This window comes from Phalaenopsis equestris, unplaced genomic scaffold (assembly GCF_001263595.1).
Source record: "Phalaenopsis equestris unplaced genomic scaffold, ASM126359v1 Scaffold000002, whole genome shotgun sequence".
NCBI classification, from domain to species: domain Eukaryota; kingdom Viridiplantae; phylum Streptophyta; class Magnoliopsida; order Asparagales; family Orchidaceae; genus Phalaenopsis; species Phalaenopsis equestris.
The window spans coordinates 48,449,479-48,472,277 of NW_018164444.1; the positions used below are offsets into that span (position 1 = coordinate 48,449,479).

Genomic DNA, 22,799 nt, shown 5'->3' on the forward strand with positions numbered 1-22,799 from the left:
TTCAAGCAGAATCGAGCTCGATTCAATTTTGAGCAGAAATTACTTGAAATTGAACGTAAGGAGCTACAAGCCGATTTTGATTCAAACACAATTCATTTAATTTGATTTCGCGCAGACCTTAACTAGGCTTGACATTAGCTCGTTAAAATCCACCCTGATAACAATGGATTTGGGTGCTTTTAAGTGAGTTCTGTTTTTAAATCTAGTGAGATATATTATAATTTATGTGGTTTTAATTTCTTGGACCAGCCATTTTAGTTAGAGATTATATATATATATATATATATATATATATTAATTAAAAGGAATATTCAGAGGTCATTATAAAATCCATCAACCACTCCTAATGTGTCTTACAATTCGAGTACCACCTATTACATATATTTACACACACACGCGTACACATAAAATTTGGGAAAATTTTAAAATACTTCTTGGAGGTGCAATTTTGTTAACAATCTAATACTCCTTGCAGGTGCAATTTAGAGGCAATTTGTGAAATTTATAATAATAAAAAAAAAACTTCCAATCTAGGGCGAAGTACCAGTTAAGTGTGAAAAAACGTGAACTCGTCTGGAGAGTTAATTTTTTTTTAAAATCGGGGCTCTCTGTTTGCAATATATCCCGTCCTGTAGGTACACAAAAGACCTGTTGCGTCTTTTGATATTGCGGGTTAAATATTATTTTTGTTTCCACTTGTGTCGTTTGAGACCACCGGATGAAAATTATAATTTTGCCCCAAACCACAGTGTTATATGACACTGAAAAGCGATTCTTCTGAGATAGCTGAGAAGGTCAGCTTTCTCCCGTATCCCATAACGGGAGTTGATGTTGGGAGGCTGACGTATTTTTGGATGATTTGGACTTTCAATTTAAAATTTTAAAATGATCAAGTTAATAAAATATCATAAAATTAAACCGATTTGTTTTTTAAAATGATTGAAAAACTTGAGCTTTAAAAATTTTAGGCTCTCAGAGTTTTAAAATATCGGGGGCCCAGACTTTTATATATTTAGGCTATTTAAGTTTAAAAGCATTCAAAATTCTAAAGCTTTAAAATTTTTAGGCTCTCGGTCTTTTAAAGATAAATTTTTTTTTTCAAACTTAAAATTCTAAAGTTTAAAATAGAAGTCAATGAGAACTTTAAAATTTAAATCTCAATGGTTAAATTAAACCTAAAGTTGAGCCTTCAAAATTAAGAGTTTAATCTCACGGACAAAAAGTCTCACATCGGCTAGGTGTAGGGCCGAAAAGCAGTATTTAAGTCATCGACTGCCCACCACCCTGAAGAGCTCTTTTGGGAGGTGACATGTGGTATCAGAGCAGATTACTGCCTTTACTGCCTGTCAGGTGTGGTGTGTGTACTATCCATGGTCCAGTGGGACCCTCGATGGAGTCGATCCGTGACTAGGGCGTCACATGATTGGGTGGAGAAAAATGTCACGGACAAGTAGTCCCACGTCGGCTAGGTGTAGGGCCGAAAAGCAGTATTTAAGTCCTCGGCTGCCCACCACCCCGAAGAGCTCTTTTGCGAGGTGACATTAAGGTTTACAATTAATCCAAATTTAAGATTTTTAAATCTAAACTCTCAATTCGAATCATTTGAATTAATCCAAATATTAAGTATTGGTGCTTTCAAAGATAACCTAATACATTTGGAGGGCTTAGCTTAATTTAAAGTTGAAGCACCAAAATTAATAAGGCTGAGCTTAATTTGAAATTCAAATACATTGAATCGAGGAGCAAGGTTCGATTTAAAAGAAATCCGTCATCGAATTCTCAATATATATGCTAGCAAAGAAAAGGCAGCGCTTTTTTGAAGGCCTAAAATCATAATACTTTTGAAATATTATAAGCAGCAAATGACTTTAAATTTTATAAAATCTCGTGGTTATTCACTAAGTCAAATGTGATACCGTGAAATGTGAGACCATCCTTAAGACTTCGAAGGTTCCACTTGAGATATTTTGTAAAGTCAATATTAAGTTTATGACTTAAAATTCATGCAAGTCTTTAAAGCTTGTAAAAAGATATTCAAATATGTGAAATTTAAATGCTCGCATGTGCTCAAACCAACATATTAAACGTTTAAACCCAAGGTTCAAGAATGTTGTGTGAGCTAATCGGGTTGTCTTGTCTATAAAATAGGGTTGCAAGTCCCACCCCACTAGTTCTATCCTCCTACATATAATGATAGAAGTCGATAGGACTTATACTCTAAAAGTCTAAACTGACAAAACTAATTGTCCCCCCTTCAAATATAAATGTTTTAAAACATTTAAAACCCTTATTATGGTCATGTTAATTGAAGATTTCAACTGGAGTGATCAATCTTTTAAAATCAAACTTTTCAAAATAACCAACAAACATGCTAGCAAAATTCAAATCACTTAAAAGCTAAAACAAAATATATCCGCTCTCCGTAATAGTTTGTCAAGGATGACAAACCTTTGATTGACTTCAGTTCACAAAGAATAAATATCATATCAAATGTATCTATATATTCACAATCAAATCAGTTTAATGTCATCAAAAACGTAGCCCGAGTCCACTGTCCGCGTGGTTCTGTCGTCGAATGACACCACAAAGTAGCGGTTATGATCAAAGCCCTATGACCGGGTGGTTACCGCCAAATGACACCATTATATTACGGTCACGGTTGCAGCCCATATATTTCTCAATAGTTTTCTATCTTTTGAGTTGTGAATCATAAGAGTACAATTGATTGACACGAAACCTTTTGCTAGCTAAGATCGACTTAAATTGATCCCCTAAGGCAAACAATCACCACAGATCTACAAGGATCTCTTGAACGATATAACTCATGGTTGCTGATAAGAATGTTTCTGTTAGATTGGGTCGACTATCTCCTCTGACTAAGTAGATCAAAGACCACAACAACCAGGGATGACAGAACTATAGGATCTTGATCAGATTTTGTCTTCATTTCCCTACCATACATTTTAAGCTTCAAGTGATGAATTCTATAATTTAAATCCTAACTTTGTTGCTATCATATGTTAAATATTCAATTCTTAATGACTAGTTTTAATCAAAAGTGTTCACTAGTTATCAGTAGGGGTAATTAACCATAAGGGCTTATGTTTATGAGAAACATCAAACCCCGGATCAAAAAATCCTTGCAAAATGAGGGTAAAATCTCCGGGTAGTATCTTATCTATAATTTAATCTTTCCTCTGAAAATTCAACCCTCTCTCTCTCTCTCTCTCTAAAAATAAAATAAAGAGTTCACAGGGCGCAGTAGAGAATTTTCTGAGCCCACAACACAAAATTTCAGATTTACTTGCATCACACTCAAATCTTTAATATTACATCAAAAATATCATTTTCATCGTCATTTTAAAAGTGATGCATATTTTCATGCATAGATCTAAGAGACCAAAGTGATATAAATATATCAAATTTTACTTGTCAGGTATGTAATTAGATAAGATTTTTTTTTTCATTTATTGTAAGTCAACCACGTAAACTCAATATACATTAAAAGTCTGCAACGTCCCTCTAATTACAATGGCTTCAACAAAAGACCAACAGTTTTAGTTATTATCAAAATTAATATTAATTTGTTTTGGTTTTAAGAAGGGGAACTGAACCGTTGTATTTTTGTTTGACAATTGTGGAGCAGATCTCCAGTTTACTCTGATTCAAAGCTCCAACTTTATCATGACCTGATTAATGGAGAGAGGTTGTTCTCTTGACGTTACTGATCTAACTGCTCGACCATTAACTTGCATCTACGTGTGTGTGTATATATATATATATATATACAATTTGAGCTTCTCGATTCAAGGAATGGAGATGGACGAAACAAGAGAATGTGTATCCGAGAAGAAGACAGTGGTGGTAGTGGGCGGCGGAGTCGCCGGAGCTCTCCTCGCCAAGCTGATCCAGAACTATGTCCACGTCACCCTCATTGATCCGTAAGAAATATTTTTCAATTATTATCTGCTTCATGTTTCTCCTAATAGAAGGAAAGGTAAACAGATTATGGGGGTGTTAGGTAGCATGAAATAATCATAAATCCAGCCAAGTATAAAAGCATAAGAAATTTAAATCATGCAATCCGTTAAATCGGATATTCTTTCTTCCGTCTGTTTTTGAACGTAAATCCGGACTTACTAACACCATAGCTCGGGAGCTTTTCTCGATCAAATATGAATTTGATAAATCCAAATTTACTAAATCTTATTGAACGAAATCCAGAGGGCAGCCAAACACCGATCTTACGTTTATTGTTTATAATTGCACTGAGCATAAATTATCTATAGCCTTTAGCTTGTTTATAACTGTACTGCATCTGTACATATTTATGTTCAATACAGGAAGGAGTATTTTGAGATGCCTTGGGCAAATTTGAGGTCAAAGATAGAGCCAATGGTTGCCGAGAGATCATTAATGAACCACTCGGCTTACTTGACTAATGGAGAAATCATAGAGTCATGGGCGAAGAACCTTACTGAGGCAGAGGTCCTGACTTCAGATGGCCATATTGTGCCTTATGACTATCTCGTTATAGCTTCCGGCCATGTTGTTAATCTTCCCAGAAGCAGGAGAAGCAGGCTTGACCAGTTTCAGCAAGGCATGATTTCTTTTTTTATCCCTCTCCTTTCTTCCATGGTTTCATAATATATGATTTTGAGAAAAATTTTATGTTTTTCAGAGGCAAAAACCTTTCTTTTATGATGCTTAGTATGCTGTTTAATAATATTTTAATAAAACAAGCTTAATTGGGCTGTCAATTTAGATCAAAGATCATTATTTGTGTGGAAATTGATTCGAATTTTGGTACGGATTGAGATTGGATTGACTTTTTTCAAGCCTATTTTGAGCTCTTATTAGCTCGGCTTGAAATTGGATTGTTAACAGCCATTAGGGGTGCAAACGAACCGAACACGAGCAAACAAAGCTTATGCTCGTGTTCGGTTCGTTTGAAATTTAATTTGCTTGAAATAAGCACGTATTCGAAATTGTTCATGAGGTCACTGTTCGTGTCGTTTCTTAACGATCGAGTCGAACACGAGCTGTTCGGAAACGACGAACCAATTTGACATCTCTAATATTAATATATATAAATAATATATTATATTAATTATATAACTTGTATTATATAAATATATAATATTTATATTAGTATATTACTAATATAATATATTAATACATTATAATTATTAATTTATCATATATTATAATTTATAAATTTAATTTTTAAAATATCATAATTTTTTTGTATATAATTATTTTAAATTATTTTATATTTCAAACAATAACGATTCAAACACAAAAGAACTTATCACTGTTCATGTTTTGTTCGTTTAACTAGCCGAATGAAAAAAAATTGCTCACGTTTGTCTCGTTTATTTATCGAACGAATCGAACACGAACTCATTGACAAACTGAACACGAACTGTTCGCGAACGAGCTTTTTTTGACAGCCCTAACAACCATAGTGGTGCTATGTCTGTGAATTTAGCGAATGTAGCTTGAAGAACGTTAGTCGCTCGAACATTAATTCGAATTTTGGCTTGGATTGAGATCGGATTGAAATAAACGAGCCGAGCTACGAGTCAAAATTTTGGATCAATTTTTTTTCGTGCCGGTTCTCAGCTGACAACAACTTGGCTCGAAATTGGATCGTTAACAGTCTTATTGATATTAGGGTTATGAATTTAATGAATTTAGCTCGAAGATCATTAAATCACTCAAAAATTGATTAAAATTTTGGTTTTGATCAAGAGTGGATCGAAATAAATAAGCAATGATATGAGCCAAAATTTTGGATCGAATTTTTTTCGAACCAACACTCCTTGAAATCAGATACTTAACAGCCCTAAAGCTTACCTGTAACATAATATATTCAATTTGGAAAGTCTTACGCAGTCATTAAATCCACAGATAACGCAAGGATAAAGTCTGCAAGATCGATTCTAATCATCGGAGGAGGGCCAACAGGAGTGGAGCTCGCCGGAGAAATCGCATCAGAAAGCCCAGAAAAGAACATAAGCTTAGTTCACAGTGGCCCGAGGCTTCTAGACTTCATAGGACAGAAATCAAGCCGCAAAGCTCTCCAATGGCTTCAATCAAAAAAAGTTCAAGTTTTTCTCAACCAATCCATCGATTTACAGGCTTTGGAAGAAGCGAAGGGAGAGTACGAAACCTCAGCTGGAAAGAGAATTAGTGCTGATCTCCATCTTGTCTGTGTTGATAGACCGATGGGCTCTGAGTGGCTTCAGGAATCCTTCTTAAACGATCAGGTGGATGAAAGTGGAAGGTTGAAGGTGGATGACAACCTCCGTGTTGTTGGTCATAAGAATATCTTCGCCATTGGAGACATCACTAATGTTCCTGTATGTTTCATTCCTGCCATCTTCGTGTTCCTATATCTAAGTTTTATTTGTGGTTTGCTATTATTGTCTATAAATGCAAAAGGAATAGATCTGTGAGAGAGAGTTAGTGCAGCTCCAGTGACAGACAAGATTAGAGAGAATCTTCTTATATGATTTGGTCACAGGAGAGTAAATGTTTTAGATTTAACTTATGTTAAGAAAGGCGAAAACATACCTAAAAAGACTTCAGTATACTATATAAAAAATGATCTTAATCTATTAGAATTGAATGAAAATACGACACTTAATAGGAGTCAATGGAGAAAAAGATTACGTAGCGAATCCCACTTAGTGGGATAAAGTGTTGTTGATGTTGTTTGTTATTATTGTCTATCATGATTTAATTACTTCAATCATTTGATTAATTTGTACCTTTTTATAAAAATGCTTTCCGATCAATTTCTGTTTTCATGCAGGAACTGAAGCAGGGATTCTCGGCACAGCAGCACGCAATGGTTGTGGCAAAGAATTTGAAGATTTTGACGAGGAAAGGTAAAGAGAAGAGGCTGAATAAGTACAGGCCATTGCCCAAAATGGCTGTTTTTTCCATGGGCAAGAAGAATGCTTTGAAGCAGGGAGTCATAAAATCAAGGGATTTGTTCTTGTTTAAGACCAGAAGATTGATGGGACTTGATCGCCATTCCAAGAGATCGGTTACCTCTGCTTCTGATGAGATATCAGAAGGTTTAGCTGATTAAAACTGTGGTAGTTGTTTTAGTTTTGTGAAGAGGAAAATAATTTGCTCTTGAGAGTTTCTGTTTATTTATTTTTTAGGGTTTAGAGGGGTTGTTATATTTGTCAGATTGCTGCACAGGAGAAGTACCATGCTTCCTGAATAATTTCTTTTTGATAACATATTTATTTTGAATAAAGAAAAGTTTTCCTAAATTATAGTTGAAATGATTTAAAATGGGATAAACATAAAACTGTTTTTATAACGCACTAAATTTGAAAATCTCAAAAATTTAAAGGCTGTTTGAGATCAAATTTATTTTTTATTTTTTAATTTATATTATATTTTATTTGTGTTTTGATTTAAAAAAAACATAGTACTATATTAAAAATAAATTAACATATTTTTAAAAACACTCAGGAAAAAATTTTAGTTGCTTTCAGTGTTTTGACAACCAAATTTTGTTTTTAATGATATAAAAAGATTAAATAAATGTATTTTTAAAAAGTATAAATACATAAATATGGTTAAATTAAATTGATCCCAAATATGTTAATAGTATCTCAATTTTCTGTCCATTTTCAACACAGTTGTACATGTAAGAATTTCAAACTGCAGTACTTTGTTAGAAAATAGATTTTCTTAAACCATAAATCAACACAATAATTGATTATCAATATCTTCATGAATAATGTTAGATCCTGATTCAACGGCCCCACACCACCTAAGTAAGAACTTGTTATAGGATGTAATCGTTTTGTTTCAATGGGAGAGAGGAATCGAAGTATCGGAGAAGATGGAGTGAATGGTTGGGTAGCCGAACAGAGGAAGAGGAAAGAAGGGGTTGCGTAAATGAATGAAGGGGGAGAATAAGCAAAAAGTTACGGGAAGCCAATGAGGTTTCACACAACAAATTGTCAAACGACTTACCTTTCCTGCTAAGAGGCTTGTCTCTGGTGAAGGAAGATGAGAGGGAGGAGTTTTCGTGTGGGTAGAGGAGATGAGGCCGACGTCCGAAGAAGAAGAAGAGAGGAAGAAGTCGCAAAGGAGCTTTCGGGTGTGCAATTCAATTATCGCATGTAGGAGTTTTCCCTGCTTGCGATCGTGCCTAGCCAAGCATCGAGGAAGAAGAAGAGCGGGTTTGGCATAACAAAGGTAGATTATGTTAAATTAGGTTAATATTAAAACATATATATATATATATATATTAAGTTTGGTTACATAAAGCATAATTTAACACTTAAATTTTCTTTTTGGCATACTGAAGCTTGAACCACTCGAGTAGTTCCGCTTACTGCTAGAAATTTCATTTCTTCACCTGTGAATGAATAAGGCTTCGAACACTTGGACCAGCTACCGCATAGAGTCTCTCAGATTCGCTTGCTTCTCTTACCTAAGATTTCACTCGACAAAACCACATAACAAGATTCATTTTGATTCTTTCATAATCAAAGGTTCATTTGTCGTCTTGCTTGCCATTTTTCTTTCTATATGTCATCGTGTAGATGCAGAGGGACAGGCCTACGAGAGGCAAAGGCACTAAAAAAAAGAAGTGAAGTCTTCCTAAGCAAAGACAAGATTCTTTCTTCCACGGACAAAAGAGTTCCATCCATCATTTTAGGATGATTCCAAAGACATTCCTGAATAGACTAGCAGGATATCTCACGTAGAAGAGAGATGATGATCGCTCAGTACCGTCAATGTTATCGTTTTACCAAGATTTCTCTTTCTTCAAGATAATGGTACTCATTCTAGCCCCAATCCTTTCTTATCCCTATAGACTCTGAGCACGAAAAGAGAGTCTTTCATTCTACAAGAAAAGAGTTCTATCTAGTGGTACTTCTCTTCCGTTACATTCATTGTAGCAATCTGGTCGAGCAGCTTGAGTAGGAAACGAGACCCTCTTTCGCTAAATCGATACTTGCATTTGTTTCACTAGAATGAAGAACGACTACCAGTGATCAAAAATTTCTTTCTATCAGTTCTCGGCTAAAGGTTGGTAAATGGCAATATTCTGATGATATCTTACTAAAAATAATAAATTAGCTAACTTTTATATCATATTTTAAGCTTTCGATTTTAGAAGAATTGACGTCAAGGCAAACAACAAATTAAGCGTCATCGAGGTAAGTACTTATACTTTTAAACAAAGGTAATAATTTGTATGTTCTCAAATATATTCGTAGTTGATGATATTTGTGTTTTTTATTTTGATTGAAATATTATTTTTTTTATTGGTCATATTGTTATGGATATTGTGGCTACTTACTCGTGCATTTGGTGTTTGTCTTATATAGTATGCTGAATTGAATGCGAGGAATAAATATATTTATGATGACTGCTTGTATGTGCATGATTGGCTATGATAGAACACCCCTTAATGGTACTAGTGAGAGACTACTATTGTACTCGTGCACGTAAATGGAAAAGAATATTGATATTAATGTGTCTTAATTGATATAATTTTTAGACGGTACATTCTGTAAAGATTGCATTGATATGAAATGATATTGATATGACAATGATATATAGCCATTTGAATAGCATGTCAAATGTTTACATTGATTTATAAAAAAGTTTAATTGACATGCATATTGTTATTTATTTTCCTTGTATTGTCGTAATTTAGAAGTATAAGTATTCACTATTTTGTTTAACTCACAATTTTTTTAATTAATTTTTCAGGTTTAATTAAATTATTAAAAGATGAGTGAAATAAAAAAAAATATTTATAGAAGGCACAGATAACCATCAACGAGGTAATTTTAATTGTAATGTTTTAATTTAATTTGATGAGTGACTCTTTTATTTGTTAAATTATTGATTAATATAGAATATTTAATTTACACCATCCGACCGTCAGTACTCTTCTTAGTTAGTTCCGAGCCCCGGGCTGAGTCGTGACATAAAAGATGTTGAATCAAAAATTGTCTTCTTGGAAACACACCCCGAGAGTTAGAGCATGTAAAGAGTAAATGGAGAGGGAGAGAGAGAGAGAGAGAGAGAGAGAGAGAGAGAGGGAGAGAGAGGGAGATTGCCTCAGTATAGAGAATCTAAAATTCTCTTTTTGATGTCATGACCTCCTATTTATAGAGGTCTCAAAATATAGTTACATAAAATGAAAGAACAGTTAATATAACTGTCCAAATAATTGAATTAACATGTCTGTCGAATAAAAATTACATTACAATGTGAATGAAAATCTGATGTCGGTCAACCTCCTGATGTTTGAGTTGGTTGACTCTGGCGACCGCCCGATGTTCGAGTCAGCTGATTATATCGACTGGTAATTTGATAAAAGTGCACATTTAGTTGATTGCGTTCACTCGTTTGGTGAATTTATCGGTCGAAAGCCAACGTCTGTTGATTCAGCTATAAAGTTGATCGACTGCTTGCGGGTGAAATTTCTGTTCTTTGATCTGGAACTTCGTCTGCAAGTCTTCTTTCTCATGGTTGCCTAATCCCCTTGAGATTCGTGCTAGCATTTTTGTAAGTAGTATAAATATTGGTACCCCGATTTTCTTGCTCACAGCAGCGATAAGAACAAGAAAATTAATAAGCAATAAATAGCATGATAATAAAGAAAATTGAATTAATAATCATGTTGTTTTTCATGCCCAGAAAATCCTATAAATAAGGGCAAGAGACTTGCGTTTGAGTTCATCTCATTCCAGTTTTTTCTGCAATCTTCTAACCGACTTCATGCAAACGATTTGAACAAGAAGGATATATACATTCTCCTTCTAGCCTTGCAAGGCCTTCAACTTCTTGCACCTACCACGGTAAAGAAGAAAAAGAAAAAGATCATAAAGAAAAAGAAGCGAGTGACACCCGAACCTGAGTCGGTCAACCAGGTTGCCTCTTCGGGTAGTCCTAGCACTCAATCGTAGAACAATTCAATGAAGGCGAACCCCTATTCGACTCTTAGCCCAAGCATTGGTGGGATTGCTGGCAAAATTCAATGAGTTGCTTCTTTTGAGGGTAGTCAAGGGAGGTAAAAAGAAGAGTAGGTGTCGGTCCTCCCCCTTCCCCTTTGCAAAATATGGATGGAGGTCCTCCGACTCAAGGAGTGGAAGAACTCTCCATGACCCTTTCTGAAATAAATAGACTTTTGAAATAAATAGACTTTTGGATATGTAATATATATATATATATATATATATATATATATATATATATATTCTTTCTGTTTATAAAGAGACAGTGAGATATATATTATATATATATATATATATATATATATATATATATATATATATATCCTTTGGCAGTTCTTTAATAATCCTTTGACATGATTTTTCATATAGAAGAGTCGACTTTCCCGAAGGTTCACACTAATGGCAAGCCTTATAAGAACATTGTTGACCCTGCCCAAACGACTATGATTGTACATCTAGGATCGATCACTGCACCTCTAGCATCGATTGTTGCACGTCTAGGATCAATCATTGCACCTCTTCAAACAACCGATTATATTTTATCAACATCGAACAACCACGTCAACAGTTCTCACCAGAAGCCATTGGAGGGTCGACAACTATCTTCCAATTCAATGGAGCGCCTGATCAGGGAAATGGCTGGTCCTTTAACCTAGGCGATTGGATATCCAATTGAAGCATCTGCGCATGAGTGGTTGGTTCATTGAGAGCAGTTGAAGGCGAAAGAATTCCGACTGGGCATGGATTACACAGTTGAAAGATTCATAAAGCATGGCCTTGTTAACGCCAACTTTTCTAAGTCGGAGGAATCGACAGCTCTTTTCCCCGACAAAGCCGAAGGTTCTTCGGAGGAAGAGGTTGAGGAAAGTGATAGAAACGAAGATCGCTTGACTGCTTGTTGATCCTTCATTTACTTAGGCAAAATATGTATTTATGCTTTTTTGTAATTAGTTCAAGAGAAATGAAATCAAACAATTGTAATCACTTTAGTATATATAAAAAGTCTTTCATTTAAATTCTTTATATTTGCTTTGAAATGCTTGTGATAGATCTGTGATGATTGATTGTTTGCTCAACTCGAAAGTGAGTCACTTGCTGTAAATCGACCGACGAAAATTACTCATACTCCATTCAAATCGTTTGATCAGATTATCGCCCCCAAAAAGACTTGCATTTGGGTTGATGTTTCAAACCACAGATCTTGTCATTAGTAAGTTAAATGACCGCTAAATATTGAACTCACAAGGAGAAATTTTTTACATCGATCGTTTACTCATCTCGGAAGTGAGGCTCTAGCTATCTGTCGACCGATGTAGATTAAAGGTTTACCAATCGTTTAATGTCCTCCATTACGATTGTTTGATCGGATTATCGCGTTCGGAGATACTTACATCCGGAGTGATGTTTCAAATCACGGACCTTGTCGTTGGTAAGTTGAATCACCTCCAGGGCTAAATCCCACACTTAAACAAAGTAACTTATGTATCGATCGATTGATCTACATTAATTAACTATTAACTTTTTGAATCGATCAAATGTTTTGCATTTCAATTGATCTTTTGAAATCGATTGACTATTTAGTATTTCAATCAACTATTCCTCAAGAGCCTTAATGAACGTTAACCCTGCCATGACCAATCGATCAGATTTCCATCCTGGTCAGTTTTACTCCTAACACTTAGCACGGATCGTGTCGATACCAGTGTGGGTAGCCACCAGGACTTATTTCTAGGATGATTTATTACTCTTTCGAGGATCTTGTCGCTAGCGAGCATAGAACCATCTCCAAAAGCTTAACCCTTATCGAATTGAGATATACTGGTTTACAACTCGAATGCTATGAATTGTTGATCGTTAATTGCAACCAGACACTTTCGATGCGTGCATTTTCGCTTGATTGGTTCGAGTTCCCCAAGCATTTAAAGATGATCGAAGTCAAATGTAATTCGATCAGGTTGAGTTTCCCGCATATTAAAACAATCGTCAAACATTATTTGCTCGGGTCGAGTTGCCCGAGCATCGGATAAACCTGAATATTATACTAACAAAATTAGGCAACTCTAATTTTCATTGTATTGATAAAATGATGATTTACATATTGGTAATGACTATCCTTTCGACATATACATAAGAAAATTTTCTAAGAGAACAATTTCCTTAGGCCATCTCGGCTCCAAGCCCGAGGAGTTCCTTCCAGCACAAGTCTTTAGCTTGTAAGCTCCCAGAGAGACATGTTGGCTAATTATGTATGGGTCGCTCCATCTTTGATTCAACCTGTCGACCGCTTGTCTACTGGTTGTTGGATCGGCTTTCTTCAGAACTAAATCTCCTGGAATAAATGTTCTGTCTCCAACATGTTTTTTGAAGCAACGAGCGGCCCGCCTTCTCACTCCTTCCTATCAAAGGGCTGAATTGGTTTGTTTTTTCCTCCGCGAGGTCGAAGTCAGCATTGCCCCCTCATAGTTGGCTTCCTACCATTCGACTAGATTCTCTTTTGTGAATGAAAAAGCTGTGACAGCCCTTTGACTATGGTGGTTGTATTCAACCGACAGCACCACCTCCATTCTGTGCGTCAACATGAATGGGATTTGGTCAGTCGCAATCTAAGGTGTCGTATGGATCACTCAAAGTACTGACAGTAGCAAGTCTACCCAGTTCTCCTTAGCTCCTTCGAGCTTCTTTCTCAATAAATTTAGGATAAGTTTATTAGCTGCTTCGGCTTTGCCCATTTGTCTGAGGGTAATGAACTGAAGCGATCTTTAGACCGATCCCCTGGCTCGCACGAAAGTCCTTCACTTGTCGGTCAGTAAATTGTGTTACATTGTCAGTGATGATTGCCAAAGGCAATCCATACAGGCAAATAAGATTCGATCAAATGAAATTTCTAACCAGCCTTGTGGTGATTCGAGTGATTAGTTTAGCTTCGATCCACTTCCAAGAGAAAGTTTTGTTGGTCTTTCGATGGACAAAAAGGCCCGAGAATATCCAACCCCCAATTGGCGAACGACCATGGGTTGGCAATCGGCTGAAGATTTCGAGCCACTGATGATGCAGAGGCGCATACTTTTGACATTGTCCACATATCTTCCAAAATTCCTCCGCATATATGAGAAGTGTAGGCCAGAAGTACCATTGTCGTTGCACCCAATAGAAAAAAAGTTTTTCCTCCATAATGGCTCCCGCATTTCCCATAGTGTACTTCCCGGAGGACGTCCTACGCTTCGTCTTCCCTCAAGCACCTCAAGAACACTAATGTGATCGATCGCCTGAAAAAGCTTTCCTTTGATCATCAGATACAAAACAACCTTGATTTTGAACCTTCAAGTTTGTATTGTCCTCCAATATCTTCCCCAATCTCCAAATAGAGAATGTAAGGATCCATCCAATTTTTTGAACCTTCAACTGTTATCTCCATCGTCTCAGATTCCTCAATTGTCAGTCGAATAAGCCTGTCAGGCACCCTGCCCAGTTAGATGTGTTTAGTTAGGATATCAGCAAAGTGATTTTCCTCCTGAACAGTGTGCTCGATCCGGAAGTTTATGAACCTTTTGTCTCCTTCTTTGTCTTGGCAAGGTATTTAGCCATTAATTCATCTCTCGCATTGAATTCTCCATTGGCTTGTCATACAACCAGCAGTGGGTATGATTTTACCAATAGATCTCTAACGTCTATTTCATACGTTGGGCGAAGCCCAGGAATTAAAGCTTCATACTTTGTTTGATTATTCGCGACATCGAACTCCACCAAAATCAAGTGATAAGAGATGCTCCCCAATTGGATTGCTTAAAGCCAGTCCCAGATCAACGACCGCCTATTTGGAAGCTCCATCAATGCACTAGATCCATGTTCAATTGTTGTCAATATTTCCTTCGACCAATTCCTAAGTCCCGAGAAGTCTGCCAAGAAATCAACAATCGCTTGAGCTTTGATGGCCTTTTGAGGGATGTGAGTTATATCAGACTCACTGAGCGGCGTAAGTTAGATATATTGCGCAAGGTTTCTTCGAAAAGCTCCCGGTGAAAGAGACAAGTGTCGAAGAGGACTTCTGGAATCTCGGCATGTGTTTTTCATGACAGATCGGAACAAGAAGGGTTTGGAGTAAGTCCTATATGTTTCCTTATTTTTAGAGAGGAAACTGTTGTGAATTTCATAGTGGAATTTTTTTGGTGGTGTAGCTTCATGGTTATTTCCCATTCTCAAGTTTTTTCACGTAAAATTCTCGTATAGTTTTCTGGTTATTTTGATTGTGTTTCCATTTAGATTTTGTTCTAGTTTTCTCAAATCTTGTGTGATCTTGTTATTTCATAGTGTGGTTTAGTTTTTTATTGATCCTAAGCCCAGATAAAGTTGGGAATTATTCTCGTTATTCCTATCAAGAAAATGTTCCTAACGAAGGCAACCAAGGCCTTAACAATAATGCCGCTATAAAGGTTTTTGAAGCCCTCATTGTGAATCAGCCGGTTGAGGTAAGAATTCACCTTCGAATTTGTTGACTTTAAACTTCCTTGCTGAATATGATACTATTTTACTTGTCAAATATTAGTTACTGAGAGAAATGCGTCGATTTCTCCAACAACTCGAGTTCATGAAATCCATGAGACCTATGTCAGCAAAAATAGATGAATCCTGAGTTATTTAGTATGACTTCAACAACTCTGCAAGTTCGTGTAAAGGTTAAAATGAAAATGAAATTTGAAGAATTTTCAATGGATATATTTGAAATTCAAGACAGCAGTTGAAACAGAAAATGCCGTAAAGTTAGATCAACTTTCTAAGTTAAAAAGCACCTTTGACGATATGAAAGATCAATTCAACGGTATGAAAACCCTCTTTAAGAAAATGAGGAAGCAAGTAGCTTACATGACTTCTTGATTAATTATTTTTAAAAGATACCTGAAGCAACTTAGTCGAACCAACACATCATTCGAATCAACACATCATGCTAACTTCAAGAGATAGATCGGAAGTGAGACCTACAAACAACAGGATGGGACCAAGTAGAAGCACACAATCTAGGAGAGCTGCTTCACAGTCAAGTGAACCATTATGAACTTAGAAAATTTCATGTATTTTCGCATGTATAAAGGTTGTATTGTATTCATTTTACAAATTTTATGCAAATTGCATAATGGGCATGTGTATAGATGAGTTTGTGTGAACCAAAGTATGGTGGATTGACTTATGGGATAACCACCTTAATGCTTAACCGTACATAGTAGAGCATTGGGCGAGTAGTCACTGAAGGTAGTACAGAGAGTGGGTGAGTTGGAGAAGTGCGTAGTTACCAAAAAAAAGTGGAAGTAATAGGGGGTTTCAAAGGGGTGGATGGTCACCGTTGCTTGAGTTTGTGTGTGTTGTGAATTCTATTTAAAAATGTTGTGTGGAATAAACTAAATGTTATGTTGTGAAGAAAATTTTAAAAAATTGAGAGGAAGACTAAAATGGTGGAGGGGCTTGATGGCTTCTTCAATGAAAATAGTTTAGTGATCATTAATCAACACTAGATTTTGGCGATTTTGGTGATTTATTCAAATTTTCTTGTTTGATACTTTTTGTGATTTCTTTTAGTGAAGTCTGTGTTGTTAAGGAATGTCTTAAATCATATTGTTCATTTTTCTTTCATTTCTATCCCATTTAAATTCCTTCTTAATCCCTTTTACAAAGGTTGGCTAAAATTCAGCTCAATCTTACCTAGTTAGGATTTTGGCTCCATTTGGGTAAACTAATCCGCTTTAGAAATTTTCAAAATTTTCAGAATTGATCTATATCCCTAGTAGATTAATTTCCATAAAATTTTATTCTATTATTATTTTTATTCAGCCCAAAAATCCAAAAACTAAGCCATAGTTTAGTTTCTGTTTTTTCACTTTCAGTTATCTAACAATTTTCAAAAATCATAAAAATTTTCAAATCAACTTTAGGATATTTATCTTTATTTTCAAGTGAAATTTTAAAATTTACTTCTGTACATTGAAACCTGGAAGAAAATTACAATAATTTTGGACTCTACCGAGATTTAACATAGTAAATATTTCTCACTCAATTACTCTATCAAATCATTTTTTAACACTCACATTCACTCTAAATCATTTATATACATCATTTTAAACTTCTAGAGTTTCACAAAAAGATTTCGCCAACCATATCAGTCATAAAGCAACTTCTCCAAGACCCCAAAATAACTCTTAATGAAGCTAAGGAACAGTGATTTTATTTCTTCTCTTTTTTTTTTTTGTAATAATAAAGAGAAGATGAATGGTTATCTATTTAACCATAATTGGTAAATTTAAGAACATTATGGTGTAAAATAATTTTTTAATAAAAAATGATGTCTTTTACTTATTATTACTTCTAAATTCGAAAAGCCTTTCAAAATTTGAGCTTCATTTTCAAATCACTTATTTGTCCTTTCTATTACATTTATAATTAAAATTCTTTTGAGTCTGATTTATCTTCTTTTAATTACATTTTTTCATTCTTTTGAGAAACCCTAACTCTTTTCAGTTTCACCATCATGTTCATCTTCCACATCCTCTTCCTCAAAAATGGATTTCATCTTCTATAACAGCTGTCCGTCGTTCAGCGAGGACCAAAACTTGGAAGGATCTCACTAGCAGCGAAGCTAGCTAACTACGTATTCAATGATGCGGTTATCCTTAGCCAAGCTAAAGATGACAATACTCTAAACTCTCTATACAACCATGAAATCTGTGGCAATCAAAATCAATTTTGGATTGATATTTTGGGCTCTAGAAAGCTTTAAAGCTACATGATAAGTTGAAACTTCCAATAAATAGCCCTTAAACAATTGGCATTGATGCATGCAATAAAAGACGGGACCGGTCTGCTAGCTATGTGACTAGCAGGGGGAAAGCCCTACTCGAAATTAAGCTTGATATGTTGATAAATACTGAATTTGGATGGCCAATATGCCCAAACCAGATGTGGGAACGAGGCACTCCGGTTAACTTGAACAGATTCAAATTTATCACCTATCATTGGGGTTCAAGATCAGACCACAGGCAAGCTTTTGTTCAGGTAGAACCAACAAAAACGAAGGGTTTTTTGGCAGATTTGAGTTAATTGAAAACATTCTAGTCTGAACCTTGGAAAATACTATTAGATTGGATAGAGAATGAACTTGCAACCTGGAGTTAAAAATGAAACTCAAACTTGCTAATCTATTAAGCGGGTTGACGCTCAGATTTGACCATGTGCATTGGTCTTGCTCGATCACAATAATAAGTTGGCCAATTTTAACCATAACTCTAAGCACAGTCAAGTTAGTTTCAAAAGATGAATTCAGCAGAAATTTATAAACAAGATTTTCCAAAAAAAAAAAAACTGAATGAATTCATCTTTGCAATCTTAGTGTTCTCTCAATAACCATTGAGCTTATAAGAAACCCGTCGGCGTCTATGAATTTCAACCGTATAAATAACTCGTGGTATATCTATAAAGTCCATCAATCATCCATAACGATATTTACATTTTCAGATCCAAACAGAATAATGTACATTACCCTATACGTTCCAAACAAAGACAGAGGATAAAAGAAATGACATTCCATTGTAATAAAGGTGTTTAATGTTAAATAGGGAGGAATAGATGTTCAAAAGGAGGTACCTATTCAGATTTCCTTTAAGAATGGGAAGTTTTCTTTCCAGTACTGCTTAATAGCATCAACAACTTTAACAGAGAAGCCCTTGTCTTCAGGGTAGTAAGCAATCGGATCTGCTAAAAGAGGTTCTGGAAGATTCAGAACGCCCTCCAGAGTTGCATGAAGACAATATGCCGAGTATGTGACATGATAGCCTCCTTCTTGAACAATCAATAGGCGCCCATTGGAGAATTGATCAGATAGAAAGCGTGATAATTGACCAATGTGCCTATAACCAGCCATCGTTAGGCATTGCCTTCCATTTGGGTCAAACTGAAACAGCATTACCAAGAAAGATTTAAGCTCAAAATAAAAGGTAATGGTGGTTCAATTCGATCATTTCAAACAAGAGTGAAAATCAGTCATTTTAAAAGTGTAATTGAGGCATGCCTTGTGCTAATGCAGAACATAGAACTAATGCCTTAAAGAATTGGAATTGAGGTGTTTCCTGAAAGAAGTAAACACCTTAAAGGCTGAGGAGTTCAGGATACGCCTTGGTGTACTTTACCTCTAAGGCATACGGTTCAGAGAAGAGCAACAAAAACCGTTCACAGTTTTGATATTACGCAAGTTTAAGAATGACTTTCAGGACATTTAAGAAAATCCATGCCTAATTAACCCTAAATCTGTGAAAAAAAGCATGACAATTTGGAATGATGTTATACGGATGCACCTAACCTTCACATTTCTTGGCCTAGTAGGAATAGAGGACCTCCTATTTGGTTTAAAGAATTTTGCAATTATTCAATTTATGTCAATTATCAATTAAGCAGCTCTGCAGTTGATTATGTTTATTTTCAAATTTTATCTGTACCCATTCAGTAAGTTAAAAACAAATAAGCTATTTTGATTTTATTATTTTTTTGTTTTTGTTTTTTTTTGTTTTCCTTCCCATTTTTTGTCTTCTTTTATTGCCTTCATTTTTTATTCTTCTGACAATTAGACTATCAATTGGTGCTCTCTTCATAGTACTCTTCTCCCAATAATCATCCTTCAATTTGACATCCGCATTGCCTTCACGTGACGCACATTGACCAGCCGTCCAAGATCCAAATTCTCTTGGCAACGTTTGCCTCCACCCATAATCTGCCATCTTGACTCAATCCCATCGCATCATCCTTCGGCTCCTTTCTATAGGCAAACCATGTACCTCAACACTGTACTATGTTCCCCTCAACATCTTCCCGATCTTCATCATGACTGATAGCACTCACTCCACAACCCAAAGCCTTGTTGACTGCCTCACACGTCTTGTTCATCATGATGAGCAATTTTATTCCATTGGGGAACTGTTGCAAAAAATCATTATAAAGTTAGTCAAATTGGATGTAAGCCAAGATCAGGTAATCAGCAGAAATTCATCTTCTCCTTCAAGTACTAGTCATCAGCTCTTCTATGTTGAGCCTTTCCCATCTGTTAAGCTGAAGATGCTCAAATCATTGGGCAGTAATCCAGAAATTTGAATTCGTAACATACACCATATTTATGTGTTTCATAGACTTTCTAATCTCGAAAAATTATCTCTCCTTTCTTTTCATTTACTGAACCTGCCAAAAAAATGGCTTGTATGGGTAGAACGAAATCACAGTGTACATATCTAGCTTGAGTTTTTGCAACTTCTTCATTCTAGTTTTAGTCCATCACAATATTGAGATCATGGGGAAAAATTAACAAAATTAATTCAACCTTCGCTGGTTCGAGATTATCAGAAAATATTTGAACAATTATCAAATATCATTCTAGAAGTAGGGATAGCCTTCTGGCAACCTTATTCTAAATCAGGTCTTAAACCAGAAATTTGAAAGGAAGTCCCCATCCATAGGCCTTATTCTCTGGCTCAAGTGATGGATTTAGTCAAGGTCATCAAAGATAAACTCCATCATATTTCATTATCATCATTCTTTTCATCTACCACCTGAAATATTATTGGCATTCTTCTGAAACTTTATTTTTTAGCACTTTCTAAAGCAAATTTTATTTACCACCACCAACAACAAGCCTTTATCCCACCAAGTGGGGTCGGCTACATGAATCTTTTTTTCTCCATTGTGTACTATGGAGTGTCATATTTCATTTAATTCTAATAAATTGAGATCATTTTTATGCAACATGCCTAAGTCTTTTTAGGTCTACCTCTACTTTTCTTAACATAAGCCAAATCTAAAATATCTACTCTCCTAACTGGGTCAAATCTAAAATATTTTCTCTCCTAACAGGGCCATCAAATGACCGATGTTTAGTGTGACCAAATCATCTAAGACGACTCTCTCTAATATTGTTTGTTAGTGGAGCTACTCCAACCCTTTCAAGATATATTCATTTCGTATTTTGTCTGTAAGTATAAAGCCACTCATCCACCAGAGCTTTCTCATCTCAACAACAATTAATTTTTTGCTTCTCTTTTACAAGCCAACATTGCCATAAAACATTGCAAGTCTCATCACCATCTTATAATTTTTTTCCTTTAGACTAAGTGGTACTTTTTTACCACAAGTCTGATGCATTCCTCCACTTCAGTCATCCAACTTGAATTCTACTAATACCATCCCCATCAATATCACCATCACTTTGAACAACGAACCCAAGATATCTAAACTTTCACTCCTTTTAATGATTTGATCACCCATTTTTACAACCTTGTCATTGAAACTAATACGCTAAAATTGCATTCAATGTAATCAGTTTTAGATCTACTCAAACATAAGCCTTTAGAATCTAAATTGACCACCATAATTCAAGTTTTCCTGAACTCTCTCTCTCTCTAATCTTATCCACAACAAAAGTATCATCAACAAAAAACATACACCAAAGTACATCCTCTTGTAGGTGTCTAGTAAGAACATTTATAACTAAAGCAAAAAGATATGGCTTAAATTCAATCCCTTATGTAATCCAACTGAAATAGGAAAATAATTGGTCAATTATCCTTATGTCCGAACATGAATAACATCTATAGTATATATAATTTTAATGACATTAATATAAGCAATATCAACACGCTTCTTTTCTAGAACTATCCAAAGTACTCATGAAAATCATATAGATATAAGCTTTGCTAAATCAATAAGCTTTTATAAATATAACCAATATCAACACGTTTATTATAAGCTTTTATAAATCAATAAAAATAATATTCAGATCATCCTTACTCAAGGTTTAGTTCAACAAACCTCTCAATAAATATATAGCTTCCATAGTAGACTTGTTCGACATGAATCTAAATTGATTTTGAGAAATTTTGTTCGACATGAATCTAAATTGATTTTGAGAAATTTTCTATCACATCGTAAACCATGCACAATCACTCTCTCCCAAAATTTTAATGTATGATATATTACCTTAATTTTTCTAGAATTTGCACACTCTTGTATAACCCCTTTATTCTTAAAAATAAGAATCAATTGACTTTTTCTTCACTCATAAAAAATCCTTTTAGTTTTTAAAATAATATTTACAATTTTAGTAAGTTAAAAAATTTTCTGATCTTCTAAATGTTTTCACACTTCTATTAGAATGTCATTAGTTCCTAAACTTTTCCAGACTTCATTCTCTTTAAAGTCTCATCAAATTCCATTTTACTAATGTGACAGTAGAAATATAAAACTTTATTATTATTTATGATATTAAGATCACAAAAATTGATCGTATTTTTACAATTTTTATTAAAATTTATTAAAATATCTCATCCACCTATTTTGAATATTCTCATCTTAAAAAAATATTTTTTTTTTCATTCTTAAAACTCTTTATTTGAATTAAATTTAAATCTTCTTATCTCTTTTTTTGGCAGTTTATACATATACCTTTCATACACTTTAATACATAATCTAATATAAAAATCACTAAAAGCATAATTATCAGTATTATAAATTATTCTCTTAAACTCCTGTTGACCTCAATTTTCGTGAGGTCTATTATTTCTCGTAGGAATTAGGATCTAGCCTTAGGGGTCTTCCTACGACTATCTTAGCACCTTAGAAGTGGTGCCCGCCTCGTTTTAGTTCGACCTATTTCCGTCCTCTTTTGGAGTTTCGCGTGTGCGGTATCGACTTCTAACACTTAGAAGGATGAAACCGACATGAGGAAACCCAAAATGGATTCCTATAGGACCTTTCCGAGCCTTA

At 35.0% G+C, this 22,799-nt stretch overlaps 2 protein-coding genes across 5 annotated transcripts in view; one reads left to right on the forward strand and one right to left on the reverse strand.

Moving 5' to 3' along the window:
• Window positions 1-3,765: 3,765 nt before the first annotated feature.
• LOC110029383 (histone deacetylase 8) overlaps window positions 3,766-22,799 on the reverse strand; it is a 32,740-nt gene continuing 13,706 nt past the window's right edge. The window contains exons 3-4 of one of the 4 annotated variants that reach the window (XM_020731663.1): window positions 18,642-18,948; window positions 3,766-3,982 (exon numbers count right to left, since the gene is read on the reverse strand). In XM_020731663.1, the coding sequence (XP_020587322.1) occupies window positions 18,646-18,948 (303 nt within the window). In that variant the 3' untranslated portion in view covers window positions 3,766-3,982; window positions 18,642-18,645. Of the gene's footprint in view, window positions 3,983-10,249; window positions 10,610-15,867; window positions 15,989-18,387; window positions 18,949-22,799 lie in introns of those variants that run through there. The other 3 variants (XM_020731672.1, XM_020731677.1, XM_020731654.1) reach the window with 3 other exon arrangements.
• Window positions 3,814-7,223, forward strand: LOC110018663 (apoptosis-inducing factor homolog A-like). The gene is made up of 4 exons (XM_020716040.1): window positions 3,814-3,941; window positions 4,344-4,600; window positions 5,914-6,365; window positions 6,821-7,223. The coding sequence occupies exons 1-4, from the start codon at window positions 3,814-3,816 to the stop codon at window positions 7,100-7,102; spliced, it is 1,119 nt and encodes a 372-aa protein (XP_020571699.1). The 3' UTR covers window positions 7,103-7,223.